The sequence below is a fragment of the Pristiophorus japonicus genome, chromosome 14 (genome assembly GCF_044704955.1).
Source record: "Pristiophorus japonicus isolate sPriJap1 chromosome 14, sPriJap1.hap1, whole genome shotgun sequence".
Lineage (NCBI taxonomy): Eukaryota > Metazoa > Chordata > Chondrichthyes > Pristiophoridae > Pristiophorus > Pristiophorus japonicus.
Window position 1 is genome coordinate 26,206,509 of NC_091990.1, and position 15,128 is coordinate 26,221,636.

The window sequence follows — 15,128 nt, forward strand, 5'->3', positions numbered from 1 at the left end:
CAAACACTCTCTTCCTCAGGCCACCGAAGGCTGCACTGGCACAATGAAGGCGGTGTTGGACCTAGTCGTTGATGTCTGCCCTTGTTGACAGTTGGCTCCCAAGGTATGGAAAATGATCCATGTTGTCCAAAGCCTCTTCATGAATGTTGATAACAGGGGGGCAGTGTTGTGTGATGGGGATAGGTTGGTAGAGGACCTTTGTCTAATGGATGTTTAGTGTAAGGCCCGTGTTCTCTTGTGCCTCAGTGAAGGTGTTGACGATGGCTTGGAGTTCGGCCTCAGAGTATGCGCAGACGCAGGTGTCGTCTGCGTACTGTAGTTTGATGATGGAGGATGGGGCGACCTTAGATCTGGCCTGGAGGCGGCAGAGGTTGAACAGATTCCCGTTTGTCCTGTAATTTAGCTCTACACCAGCAGGGAGCTTGCCGAGGGTGAAATGGAGCATTGCAGCAAGGAAGATCGAGAAGAGCGTTGGTGTGATGACACAGCCTTGCTTGACCCCGGTCCGAATGTGGAATGGGTCTGTGGTGGATCCGTTGCTCAGGATCAATGCTTGCATGTCATCGCGGAGCAGGCGGAGAATGGTGACAAACCTTCGAGGGCAGCCGAATCTGAGGAGAATGCTCCATAACCCTTCACGGTTGACAGTGTTGAAGGCTTTGCGAGGTCGATGGCGGCCATGTTGGTGCTTTTCCCTGCATTTCTCTTGTATCTGCCGCGCGGTGAAGATCATGTCCATTGTGCCCGTTAGTGGGCGGAATCCGCATTGCGACCCTGGAAGGAGTTCTTCAGCCACAGGAATGCAGCGATTCAGGAGGATTCTTGCGATGATTTTCCTGATGGTCAACAGCAGGGAGATCCTCTGCAGTTACTGCAGTCGGACTTTTCACGTTTCTTGAAGTTAGTCACGATTACAGCATCCGAGATCTCCTGGCATGATCTCCTTCTTCCAGATAAGAGAGATGAAGTCATGGATCCGCACCAGTAGTGCTTCTCCACCATGTTTTAGTGCTTCGGCGGGGATTCCATCTGCTGCTGATGACTTCTTGTTCTTCAGTTGTCGGATGGCCTTTTCAACCTCGCGCAGGACTGGGATTGTGCGGAGATGGTGGCGGGTGGCATGCTGTGGGATGGAGTCGAGGACACTCACGTCAAAGACAGAGTCTCGATTGAGGAGATCCTCGAAGTGCTCCTTCCAGCGGGCACTGACTGCCTCTCTGTCCTTGATGAGCACCTCTCCGTTCTTGGCCAGTAGTGGGATAGGGCCTTGGGTGCTTGGGCTGTAGGTCATCTCGAGTGTGCTAAAGAATCCTCGCACATCGTGGTTGTCGGCTAGCTGCTGGATTTCGTGAGCTTTCTCCACCCACTATCTGTTCTTTAGGTCATGGGTTTTCTGTTGGATCTCAGCCTTCAGACGTCTGTAGAGCTGCTTTCTTGCCCTCAAGTTGTGTTGCTGCTTCCAGTCCAAGAATGCCTTGCACTTGTGGCACATTAGCTCCTGGATCTCCTGGTCGTTCTCGTTCTTGGTGTTTCCTGGCCGAGTGACTGAACATCTCTTGACAGGTGCTGATTATGGAAGCCTTGAGGGTTGACTAGGCACTGTGGACACTCTGCATCTCTGGGTCATTGGGAGCAGTCAGGTTGGTAGCGAGGTGCTAGCTGAATAGGGCTTTCTTAGCAGGATCTTTGAGTGCACCGGCATGATTTTGCTGCGGCATTGTTTCTGTTGTCATCGCTGTTTTGGGGCAATGTTGATGGTGATGACAGAACTAATTAGACGGTGGTCCGTCCAGCAGTCGTCTGTCATGACGCAGGCGATGTGCACGTCTTTGCGGTCCCTCGCTCGGACGATGACGTAGTCTAGCAGATGCCAGTGCTTGGAGCGAGGGTGTTGCCATGAAGCTTTATATTTGTCCTTCTGACGGAACAGGGTATTAGCTATGACGAGGCTGTGTTCTAAGCATTTCGTCAGGAGGTGGTTGCCATTGGAGTTGGCTTTCCCTACCCCTTCTCTGCCAATCACACCTCCCCAGAGGTTAAATGTCCTTTCCGACTATGGCGGTGAAGTCGCCAAAGAGGATTAGCTTGTCACTCGTTGGGACTCAGATCAGGGATTGTTCGAGGATGGAGTAGAATTCCTCTTTGGTCTCATCTGTAGCTTCCAGTGTTAGGGCGTATGCGCTGAAGACCGTAGCACACTGGTTCCGGGCTAGGGTGAGCCGAAGAGTCATGAGGCATTCGTTTATCCTGCAGGGGGAGTCACTGAGACGGCCCACGAGCTCATTTTTTTTACGGTGAAGCCAACCCCATGGAGGCGCCATTCTACTTCTGGTTTGTCTTTCCAGAAGAAGGTGTAGCCATCACCTTGTTCTTTGAGCTGGCCTTCCCCTGCCCGCCGGGTCTTGCTTAGATGTCAATGTTGAAGCGCCCGAGTTCCCGGGCAATGACAGCGGAGCGGTGTTCCGGTCTGTTGCTGTTAGGGTTGTCCATAAGGATCCTGACGTTGCAGGTCCCGAACGTCATCCTAAAGTGCGAAAGATGCCTGTGTGTGTTATTTTAATGTGTGGTGGCCGTTGCACACCAGCTACCACACGGGCTTGACAAAGCAAGGTCTTGGTCCAGTGGCAAGGGGATCCAAGACGACTGGAGACTAGGCTCTGCTGATTTATAGAGATAATAGCACCTCCCCCTGCCTCACCCTCTCTGCTCTCTTACTTTAACCTGGCTGCAATGAGATATTCTCAATGGAGGAATATGCTGTCAACACACACAAAATGAATGGCCGTTTGCTTGGTATTGCACGACACAAGATGCCATCAATTGTGGTCATTCTGGGCAGCGTCTGTCTGGAATCACCAGGATAACACTACATTGAATGCTCCCAATGGTAACTGGCCGTGTATGCAACAGTTTGAAAGTTCAGTGAATTCCTGCAGTACACGGGGGGGGGGGGGTGGGAGTGATGTTTGGACGACAGCTCATTAACAAGCAGCACAGCAGAATCCTGAATACGTAACTCGCTTCCCGAGAAACATTCCCTCTCATTTAGAAACTCTCCAAGCCAATAAACAGTAACAGTTTGCAAATCTCGGGCCACAGTTCACTGAGTCATTCAACAACGCAATCTAAACAATTCCCTTGCTGGGATCCAGTTCCATGAACTTCAAACATACTTCCAGTAGCTCATGGAAGTGGCCATTCTTCAGATATCAGTCCCGTTAGTTGGATACTTGGGTTCGATCATGTCCTCACCAGAGCCATGCAGTGGTCAGGAGCAGGAACCCTGGGTGATTTCTTCCTTCCCTAACGCAGAGCTGCCGAGGCCAATTCTAGCACTCGACTGCCATCAGCTAACGCAGCAGACAGAAGCAAACAGACCTGGGACCTTCTTGCTCAACATGGCTCAGTTCATAGCGAGAAATTGGGAGAGCTTAAAATGAATTTATAGTTCACAAATGGAACCAGTTCCCCCAGTTTCTCAAGTAGCTGGTGTGCCAGACAGGACACCCAGTCCAATGAAGCAGTCACTGTACTAAATAGCAGCTGAGGCAAGACACAGAGAGGCACAGTTAGAGTGCAGTCAGCACACATTTAGACAAATTTTCTCTAGCAGATTGTTGACCGTAAAATAAATCGCAACCAGCGACAATGCTCTGCTTTGACTGGTCTCACATAAATGGGTCAAATGTCTCGGCAGATTAAGGTTCTGCAAACATTACAGCTCAACCTGCAGAAAAGAGTTCAGGAAGAAAGGAAACATTTCCACAGGAAGCTGCAGTTATCAACATCAGGCACAGGGAGGGAGGGAGCACCCCTGCAGTCTGCTTAGCACAGTGTGGGCGTGACTCAGCATCACAGGTACTGTGCTTATAACTCAGTTTCAGATGCACAAGTGCCAGGTAATGACCATCTCCAACAGGAGAGAGTCTAACCACTTCCCTTTGACATCCAATGGCATTGCTATCAACACTTCCCCACCATCAACATCTTGAGGGTCACAATTGATCAGAAACTCAACTGGACCAACCACATAAATGCCATGGCTACGAGAGCATATCAGAGGCTGGATATTCTGTGGCAAGCGGCTCACCTCCTGACTCCCCAGTGACTCTCTACAAGGCACGTCAGAAGTGTGATGGAATGCTCTTCACTTGTCTGAATGGGTGCAGCTCCAACAAGAAGCTCGATACTATCCAGGACAAAGCAGCCCTCTTGATCGGCACCCCCTCCATCATCTTAAGCATCCACTCCATCCACCAACAGTGTCTGCAGTGTGTACTATCTACAAGATGCATTGCAGCAATTCGCCAAGGCTTCTTCAACAGCACCTCCTGAACCCGAGTCCTCCAACACCGAGAAGGACAAGGGCAGCAGGTACATGGGAACACCATCATCTCCAAGATGCACACCATTCTGACTTGGAAATGTATCACTGTTCCTTCATTGCAGGGACAGAATCCTGGAACTCCTGACATAACAGCACTGTGGGAGCACCTTCACCACATGGACTGCAGCAGTGCAAGGCTGCAGCTCACCACCACCTTCACAAGGGCAACTAGGGATGAGCAATAAATGCTGGCTTTGCCAGTGACACACACATCCCGAGAATGAATAAAATAAAACACAGCAACCTCCTTCAATGGTATGAAACACGTTCCAAGCAAGGGCCCATCGATCCGAAAGCTAAGGGGTCTCCACCTCCAATCAATTTGGAGTCTGCCCAAATTCCTAAGTTACTAGAAAATCGGAATAGATTCCCACACTGGGCCTAACCTTGGACTGACTCGCAGGGGTGGGGAGCCAGTATTCAGAGTCCGATTATTGCCTCTGAATTTCTAAGAAAATGAAATCAGGGACGAGCTCACAACTTCTCCAGCTCAACACAGGTAAACCTATCATCATCCACCCTGCAGCCCCCCACACCAAAATAATAACACCGCAGTCCTCAATTCCAACCCTCCTGTTCAGGCTGAACCAAACAGTGCATTAAAACCTCACATCCCATCTCAAGACCCGTACTGCCTAGCCACCATTGACCCTTTAACCACCCATCATAGACATTTAGTCTCGGTCCCACTGCCTCCTGCAGACGCCTCGTGTCATGGAGTCCACCCCCCACACCCAATAGGCAGCACCAACTTGTGTCATGAGGACTGTGGTTAGAAACAGATGATCACCACCGGCAGCACGGAATCAGACTGTCACGGAGGCTGTGTGTACTCACAGTGGCCTCCGACATTCATTTAAATCCTGACTGTAAGGGAGCTCATTTACCTTCCCAGGACACACACTGCTTCTGTCGAATTGTTCCAGGTCTCTGCAGTTCCAATGTCACCAGTATTAGGACATTAAGCTGCATCCAAAACCTCAAGATTTGTGTGGGGTTTTTTTCCCAGTTCTCCTCCCTTTTGCTCCCTACCCCTCGAAGCACTAACTGGACACCTTGCTGCCAAGAACCATTCATCATGTGTGCTGAGGCTGTGAGCGTCAACAGGTTATTCAACTGTGTGGGGACATCACAACTGGGCACGATGCCGGCCTTACCCAACATCCACACACATACACTTCACAGAGGTCGCTGGATAGTGATCAGGAGTAGGAGCCCCAGCTGATTATCCCTTTGCAACCCCCGGCTAAGTTTGGACTCAGCTGAAATGAGGTAACTCAGCAGATTGCAATTCGAACCTGGAACCTTTTTGTTTTGTATGGTGGAGCAGCACACCAGGCAGCGCTTTCACCAACTCAGGCAGCAGGGAACCTGCACCGATTTTAATTCAGGAAAAATCTTTGTGAACCAGAAAATAAACCTGAATATTGTACTAAAAATCTCCAAGTTGGACAGTATTTGCCATTGAGATGCTGTGCCTCAGATTTTGCCATTCTTTCCCGCGACAATATGTTGAGAGAAGCACGTATTGTAGGGAAACCGATGTAAAGTCAAGACGAAACTTACAACTTGTGAGAGCCGAGTTAGAACGCATGATAATACAGTGGGACACTTCAACCAGCCATCTCTATTCTGTCAGACCTCTGCCCATCCCAATCTCTCCACTCCCTTCCACAACCTCTGATCTAACTCCCCCGTTTTATTTCTACTTCTCAGAGTTCATCAGGGAAGACTCTTAGACGGATATCACCGATTTTATTATAAAAACAAGATAATGGAAAATAAACAGCAATAATTAAATGACATTCTCTGTACAGACACAGACACACTGGCACAGAGGATTAAAACAAAAATATTTTAAAATAATACATCGTGGTAGAACAAATTGGCAGGATGTTTCTTGTGCAATTCTCGTTGCGGTGTGTAAATTGGCAAAGATAGTGCTGAAAGTACAAGCAGGATCCTGGAGTGCAACTTCCAATCCTGCAGCCTGGTCCCATAGTGCAGAAAGAGGCCCCTCGGCCAACCTTCACCAGATTTCAGGCTGTAGCAATGCTCGGCACACCCTGCGACAACCCTTTTCTGTAGTGCTTTTCTTGGGTCCATCCCCTTCAAACACCCAGAACACACTCATGCCGAGTGCCCCAGGGTAATGAACATTCTGCAGGGCACCACCAACCCACAGTAACAGTCACATGATAGCAATCATCCCATAATCCATTTGAAGCAAAAGATGCACTGAGCGGTTCATTAATTAGATTAAAAGGACAGCCATCCTCCACCCTCAGGTTCCACCACCCCCTTTCAAATACAACATAACCCTTTAACATAGCTCCCATTCTCTGTCCCTTTACTGTAACAGTAGCATAGTTCAGCACCAGCAGCCGCTATGCTGTGTCTAAACACACAGCTGGCTTCAGTGTTCCGCGGCAGCTCATTCCAGCAGGATGATCCTGCTCTTATTTCACTATAATGGAGATGAACTCCAAAGAAATGTCCCCAAACTGGTCAGGCAGGTGACTGCAGTCAATAACACGTCCCGTAGTCCTTACAGCCCATTTGCTGCACGAGTCCAGCGCTGATCCTTCACAACACCCATGCGCTTGTACACATGGAGTCAATCTGTTTCCGAGAGCTTGGCTCAAGTGACATTCCCAGCCACGGAACTGCATGCAAAATGTCACCGAGTCAGGCAGTTAAACATTCCCACAAGTGGCAGCCTCTGCTTCCGCTCATGCTCAGGGTGAGGTCATGGGGTAAGAGGGGAATGGACAGATGCATGAGGGAAGGTGGAGTCAAACACGACAGCATGGCATTAATTCACACCATCATTAGGGAGGTCACCTCCTACCAGGTTGACTTCTGTTTTCGTTCCCTGAGAAACATTATGCTGGTGCCCAGACTGCTGCATTGTATCTGGGTCCGAAAAACCCCGCCTGTCAATTAAACTGGGGAACAGAGAGAGAAAGTAGTGAGCAATCTGCAGCTATGTATCAATGAATAGATCAGAGCACCAGTCAATATACTCATACAAACTTAATCTGCATACAAACTTAAGATGGCTAAACAGGTCCGAGACATAGTCTGGGATATTTCTTTGGTGTTTCTCTATTATAGAGAAATAAGAGCAGGACAACAAAAGGCCCTTCAGCTATTCAACCTCATCCTTGTAGTGCACTAATTATTCCCTCATCGAAGCCCATCCTCCAGTCCTCCAACTGTCCCATCGAAGCCCATTCTTCCAATAATTCAACTGTTCCATAGAACTTCATCTCTCCAATTGCCCAGCCTGAACTCCACTAATGATTGCGTATTTAATGCCCTGGCAGATTATTCCAGATATTTACCACTCTCTCAGAAATAAATTCTTAATATCTGTTTTAAATTTACTTTTCAGAAGAAACAACGCACTGGCTAGAAGGGGGGCAGTGACTGCAGAGTGGACAATGCTGACGTGCCTGTAGAAGGGGGGGCAGTGCCTGTAGAAGGGGGGGCAGTGCCTGTAGAAGGGGGAGCAGTGCCTGTAGAAGGGGGGGGGGGGCAGTGCCTGTAGAAGGGGGGGGCAGTGCCTGTAGAAGGGGGGGGGGGGGCAGTGCCTGTAGAAGGGGGGGGCGGCAGTGCCTGTAGAAGGGGGGGCAGTGCCTGTAGAAGGGGGGGGCAATGCCCTTAGGAAGGGGGGGGCAGTGCCTGTAGAAGGGGGGGGCAGTGCCTGTAGAAGGGGGGGGCAGTGCCTGTAGAAGGGGGGGCAGTGCCTGTAGAAGGGGGGGCAGTGCCTGTAGAAGGGGGGCAGTGCCCGTAGAAGGGGGGCAGTGCCCGTAGAAGGGGGCAGCGCCCGTAGAAGGGGGCAGCGCCCGTAGAAGGGGGGCAGCGCCCGTAGAAGGGGGGCAGCGCCCGTAGAAGGGGGGCAGTGCCCGTAGAAGGGGGCAGTGCCCGTAGAAGGGGGGCAGTGCCCGTAGAAAGGGGGCAGTGCCCGTAGAAGGGGGCAGTGCCCGTAGAAGGGGGGCAGTGCCCGTAGAAGGGGGGGCAGTGCTGACCACCAGGGAGAGGGGAATGTGTCAGCAGAGGGAGGTTGTGCTGATATACTGCTGTCTGCAGAGGGAGGCAGTGCCAGGGAGATGGGGCACTGTCGACTGACGGGACAGCACAAGTGTATTACACTGCAGATTGAACTATATCCTTTTGCGCCTGATGGAACCAATGCCACAGGCAGTACAATGAATAAAGGTATATGCAATTCAATCTTTTACTCAGTCAATCCCTTGATTGAAAAACTATTTGCTATTTTATTTTAGTCTGATGCACAAATCCAATCGAGAGTAAAAATCTCCTACTGTCAAGAGCTCCAACGCCTGCCCTTGATCCAGAGCAGGAAATACCGTACAAATCCCAAGGTCCTGCAATACTGGCACAAAGCACTGGGAGACATTGCACAGATAGTAAGTATTAGTGCCCAATTTACCAGGGTTCAGTGAAAGGAAGAAAGAGGAAGAGGGGGAGCGAGGGAGAGAGACGGGTCTGCAGGTTTCTGTTCCTACCTGGGTGGCATTGGTCCACACAAGACTGCACAGCAGTTAGTGACAATACTGTTGTAACTGTAGGGATTAGTGCTTTCCTCTGAGCTTCGCTTACTGGACCACGAGCCTTTAATCTGTTAAAAACATTAAAGCACAGGTCATTACACAAAGAGCAGGATCAGATACACAAAACATTCACGTAACAATTTATATTTTTAAACTGCATTTCTCTCCAACACCTCTTTGTAGAGCTCTCTCCTCTGTACAACCCGCATCAGTTAGCACTCAGCAGGCAATCACCCGGGGACACATCACTCGAGTCAAGTGATGGGCGACGGTTCAGGAATGTGCAGTATCTTATTCAGTACCAGCCTCGCACACCAAGGGGTACATTCAAACACTCACTCCACACTGTCCCGTCAAACTCTCTCAGAGCAGGTACAACACAGGTTAGATACAGAGTAAAGCTCCCTCTGCACTGCCCCGTCAAACATTCCTTCTACACTGTCCCATCAAACACTCCCAGGGTAGGTACAGCACGGGTTAGATACAGAGTAAAGCTCCTTCTATACTGTCCCATCAAACACTCCCAGGGTAGGTACAGCACGGGTTAGATACAGAATAAAGCTCCCTCTATACTGTCCCATCAACAGTCCCAGGGCAGGTCATCATCATAGGCAGTCCCTCGATATCAAGGAAGACTTGCTTCCACTCTTAGTGAGTTCTCAGGTGACTGTACAGTCCAATATGGGAATTACAGTCTCTGTCACACATGGCACAGACAGTCATTGAAGGTAAGGGTGGGTGGGGAGCCTGTTTTGCCGCATGCTCCTTCCGCTGCCTGCGCTTGTTTTCTGCATGCTCTCGGCGATGAGACTCGAGGTGCTCAGCGCCCTCCCGGACGCTCTTCCTCCACTTAGGGCAGTCTTTAGCCAGGGAATGTTGCATTTTATCAGGGAGGCTTTGAGGGTGTCCTTGAAGCGATTCCTCTGCCCACCTGGGGCTCGCTTGCTGTGTAGGAGTTCCGAGTAGAACGCTTGCTTTGGGAGTCTTGTGTCGGGCATGTGAACAATTTGGCCCGCCCAACGGAACTGGTCGAGTGTGGTCAGTGCTTCAATGCTGGGGATGTTGGCCTGATCGAGGACACTGACATTGGTGCGTCTATCCTCCCAGGGGATTTGCAGGATCTTGCGGAGACATCGTTGGTGGTATTTCTCCAGCGATTTGAGGTGTCTACTGTATATGGTCCACATCTCTGAGCCATACAGAAGGGTGGGTATCACTGCAGCCCTGTAGACCATAAGCTTGGTGCCAGATTTGAGGGCCTGATCTTCGAACACTCTTCCTCAGGCGACTGAAGGCTGCGCTGGCGCACTGGAGGCAGTGTTGAAACTTGTGATCGATGTCTGCGCTTGCTGATAATAGGCTCCCGAGATATGGAAAGTGGTCCACATTGTCCAAGGCCACGCTGTGGATCTTGATAACTGGGAGGGCAGTGCAGTGTGGCGGGGTCAGGTTGGTGGAGGACCTTTGTCTTACGGATGTTTAGTGTAAGACCCATGCTTTCATACGCCTCAGTGAAGATGTTGACGATGGTTTTGAGTTCAGCCTCTGAATGTGTGCAGATGCAAGCGTCGTCCGCATACTGTAGTTCGATGACAGAGGATGGGACGGTTTTGGACATAGCCTGGAGACGACGAAGGTTGAACAGGTTCCCACTGGTTCTGTAGTTTAGTCCCACTCCAGCGGGGAGATTGTTAAGTGTGAGGTGAAGTATTGCAGCGAGGCAGATCGAGAAGAGGGTTGGCGCGATGATGCAGCCCTGCTTGACCCCGGTCCGGACGCGGATTGGGTCTGTGATGGATCCGTTGGTCAGGATCACGGCTTGCAATTCGTCGTGGTGCAAGCAGAGGATGGCGACAAACTTTTGGTAGCATGGGTTAGATACAAAGTAAAACTCCCTTTGCATTGTCCCATCAAACACTTCCAAATTAGGGGCAGCAGAAAAGAAATGCCGAGCTTTGCAATCTAGAACAGCAGTTCCCCAAATCTGCAGGCACTACTGTATCGATGTGGCACTTCCATTCCCCACAAGTCACCCCATAGTTTCTCTCCAATTGTCAGGGAAATTGGGGTAGCTTTGTGCTTGCAACTGAGAACCTATCTAATGCCTTCTGGAAGTCCATATAGACAACATCCTTAAGACACTCCCATGTTCACCTGGATAGTGAGTTCAAGAAATTTAACTAGATTAGTCAGACATGAACCAACCTTCAGAAATGCTGACTCTCTTTGATCAACTGATACTTGTCCAAGTGTTCATTCACTCCGTCTCTGATGATTCCAGTAACTTTCCCACACTGATAAACTAACAGGTCTGTAGTTTCCTGGTTTCTCTCTCCCTCCCTTCTTAAATAATGGAGGAACATTTGCAATTTTCCAATCCAAAGACACAATTCCTGAATCTAGAGAACTTTGGAAAACTGTGACTAACACACCTGCAATTCCCTTACCTATTTCTAATACCGTGGGGCGGAAACGATCAGATAATTTATCTGTCTTAAGTCTCATTGCTTTCTCCATTAGCTTTAAAAAAAAAAATATTCAATCTACTAAGTTCCTCTCCTTCGCTTATTTTTAAGTTCCCTTGTACCGATGGTATTTTATCCTATTCCTTCCACTGTGAAAATGGATACAATTTACTCATTTAACAAGTCTGCCATTTCTTTACTGTCCATTATAGTATCACCTGTATCTATCTTTAATGAGCTCAACATTGCTCCTTGATACACTCTCTTAATATATTTAATAAACACTTTTGCTGTTATCTTCACTATCCCTTGCTAGTGATTTTTGCACCACTTATTGCTTTCTTTGTATTCCTTTGTTGCATTTTATAATTCTCTGTCTGCTGGATTTCCACTTTTCCTTGCATTTGTGTAAGCCTTTTCTTTTAGTTTGATGCTGTCTGTTAACTCTTGTTAATCATCGTTACTTATTTACACAAGTGGAGCTGTTGTCTTTTAGGGGTATTCATTGGTTCTATATCGTAAAAATCTTCACCCCACTGTTGGTCTGCATGTTTATCCATTAATAATTCAGACCAGGTTACTTCGGTAAATTTATTTCTCATTCCTTCAAAGTTTGCCGTACTTAAATAAAAAACAGATAAAACAGAGACTGACACAGAGAAACAGAGGGAGAGAGTATGATGAGAGAGTGAGAGTGACCGAGAGCGAGAGGCAGACCTCCAGAAAGAGAGAAGCCGACCGAGAGAGAGAGAGAGAAAGAGAGAGAGAGAAAGAGAGAGAGAGAGAGAGAGAGAGAGAGAGGCGACCGACAGAGACTGACTTTCATCCCACCAATATACGCTTGAATCAAACTCAACTTCCAGTGGTGCACTTGTCCACTCACTGCTCACTCATCAATATTAGGAACAAACTGAACACAGTATATTAAAGGCAACTCTGGATGCCGAGAATTGCGTGCACAATGACATTATAATAGTACTGTGTCATCTCCCCAGTTAATTGCAATGACTGTAACAAGCTTGTAACGAAAGCAGGAAAGTAGTTTGCATTCATGAACTCCAAGTCCCAGTGGTTGGTGAGTAGCCGCCATTGTTACCACGGAGTGAACACTGATCGACTCTTTACATTAATGAGCAGCTTTAATCGCCCGTCCGTATGGAGAGGTTAATCCTGCCTCTAGTGTCACTGGAACAAAATGAGCTCCACTTCAAAAAATGGAAGCCATGAAGCACATTTGCAATACTTCCACACTCATGTATCATGGAAGACTGATCGGAATCATTCAGCGACAGGCAATGTCAGAAACACAAATGGATATCAGTATTAAATAGAACTGGACATCGGGAGTGTGTGTATTAAGTAGAACTGGTTATCGGGGAGTTTCTGTATTAAACAGAACTGGTTATCGAGTGTGTGTATTAAATGGAACTGGATAGCGGGGAATTTCTGTATTAAACAGAACTGGTTATCGAGTGTGTGTATTAAATGCAACTGGATATCGGGGAATTTCTGTATTAAATAGAACTGGATATCAGGGAGTGCGTTTATTACATAAAACTGGATATCAGGGAGTGTGTGTATTAGTTTCGCTTCTGTTTTCACACACACGCACACACACAGACATCGCTTCACTCACATCTTCATTCGTTGTCAGGTTGGAAGCCACCAGATACGTATGGAACCCTGAGAGGCCCAGAATAGACCAGACTGAGAAGAAACAGACCACCAGCTCGAGTGCGGTGAGTGGAGTCAAGGAAATGGTCATCGCAGTGTTCAAACACAATCCAACTCTCCCAATACCCATCGTCTCTATCCCCTCCACCGCATACTTCATCCACACCCACCCTACAAACTGTTCCCTCGCATTACTCCCCACATAGCCTCCCCTCAAGTCTCTGACCCTCAGGCCTCGTACTGCTCAGCAGCTGATTCTCCCAGCCAGTTCATTTTTGTTGCTCTGCTCTGTTATGTTAACATTTCCCTGATGGTGAGGGAGGGGGAGGGGAGGTGACCTGATGGTGGGGGAGGGGGAGGGGAGGTGACCTGATGGTGGGGGAGGGGGAGGGGAGGGGACCTGATGGTGGGAGAGGGGGAGGGGAGGTGACCTGATATTGGGGGAGGGGGAGGGGAGGTGAGGTGACCTGATGTTGGGGGAGGGGGAGGGGAGGTGAGGTGACCTGATGTTGGGGGAGGGGGAGGGGAGGTGAGGTGACCTGATGGTGAGGGAGGGGGAGGGGAGGTGACCTGATGGTGAGGGAGGGGGAGGGGAGGTGACCTGATGGTGCGGGGAGGTGACCTGATGGTGAGGGAGGGGGAGGGGAGGTGACCTGATGGTGAGGGAGGGGGAGGGGAGGGGACCTGATGGTGAGGGAGGGGGAGGGGAGGGGACCTGATGGTGAGGGAGGAGGAGGGGAGGGGACCTGATGGTGAGGGAGGGGAGGGGAGGGGACCTGATGGTGAGGGAGGGGGAGGGGAGGTGACCTGATGGTGAGGGAGGGGGAGGGGAGGTGACCTGATGGTGAGGGAGGGGGAGGGGAGGTGACCTGATGGTGAGGGAGGGGGAGGGGAGGTGACCTGATGGTGAGGGAGGGGGAGGGGAGGTGACCTGATGGTGAGGGAGGGGGAGGGGAGGTGACCTGATGGTGAGGGAGGGGGAGGGGAGGTGACCTGATGGTGAGGGAGGGGGAGGGGAGGTGACCTGATGGTGAGGGAGGGGGAGGGGAGGTGACCTGATGGTGAGGGAGGGGGAGGGGAGGTGACCTGATGGTGAGGGAGGGGGAGGGGAGGTGACCTGATGGTGAGGGAGGGGGAGGGGAGGTGACCTGATGGTGAGGTTGGGGAAGGGGAGGTGACCTGATGGTGAGGTTGGGGGAGGGGAGGTGACCTGATGGTGAGGTTGGGGAGGTGTCCTGATGGTGAGGGAGGGGGAGGGGAGGTGACCTGATGGTGAGGGAGGGGAGGGGAGGTGACCTGATGGTGAGGAAGGGGGAGGAGGTGAGGTGACCTGATGGTGAGGGAGGGGGAGGAGGGGAGGTGACCTGATGGTGAGGGAGGGGGAGGAGGGGAGGTGACCTGATGGTGAGGGAGGGGAGGTGACCTGATGGTGAGGGAGGGGGAGGAGGGGAGGTGACCTGATGGTGAGGAAGGGGGAGGAGGGGAGGTGACCTGATGGTGAGGGAGGGGGAGGGGAGGTGACCTGATGGTGAGGGAGGGGGAGGTGACCTGATGGTGAGGGAGGGGGAGGGGAGGTGACCTGATGGTGAGGGAGGGGGAGAGGGGAGGTGACCTGATGGTGAGGGAGGGGGAGGGGAGGTGACCTGATGGTGAGGGAGGGGAGGGGAGGTGACCTGATGGTGAGGGGAGGTGACCTGATGGTGAGGGAGAGGGAGGGGAGGTGACCTGATGGTGAGGGAGGGGAGGGGAGGTGACCTGATGGTGAGGGAGGGGAGGGGAGGTGACCTGATGGTGAGGGAGGGGGAGGGAGTGACCTGATGGTGAGGGAGGGGGAGGGGAGGTGACCTGATGGTGAGGGAGGGGGAGGGGAGGTGACCTGATGGTGAGGGAGGGGGAGGGGAGGTGACCTGATGGTGAGGGAGGGGGAGGGAGTGACCTGATGGTGAGGGAGGGGGAGGGGAGGTGACCTGATGGTGAGGGAGGGGAGGGGAGGTGACCTGATGGTGAGGGGAGGGGGAGGGA

The 15,128-nt window shown here is 50.8% G+C and overlaps 1 protein-coding gene across 1 annotated transcript in view; it reads right to left on the reverse strand.

Moving 5' to 3' along the window:
• The window catches only part of LOC139279793 (palmitoyltransferase ZDHHC18-like), a 38,782-nt gene that overhangs the window by 15,258 nt on the left and 8,396 nt on the right, over nt 1-15,128 (reverse strand). Inside the window, exons 6-8 of the mRNA XM_070899017.1 lie at nt 13,069-13,171; nt 8,923-9,035; nt 7,239-7,335 (exon numbers count right to left, since the gene is read on the reverse strand). Coding sequence (XP_070755118.1) covers nt 7,239-7,335; nt 8,923-9,035; nt 13,069-13,171 — 313 coding nt within the window. The remainder of the gene's footprint in view (nt 1-7,238; nt 7,336-8,922; nt 9,036-13,068; nt 13,172-15,128) is intronic.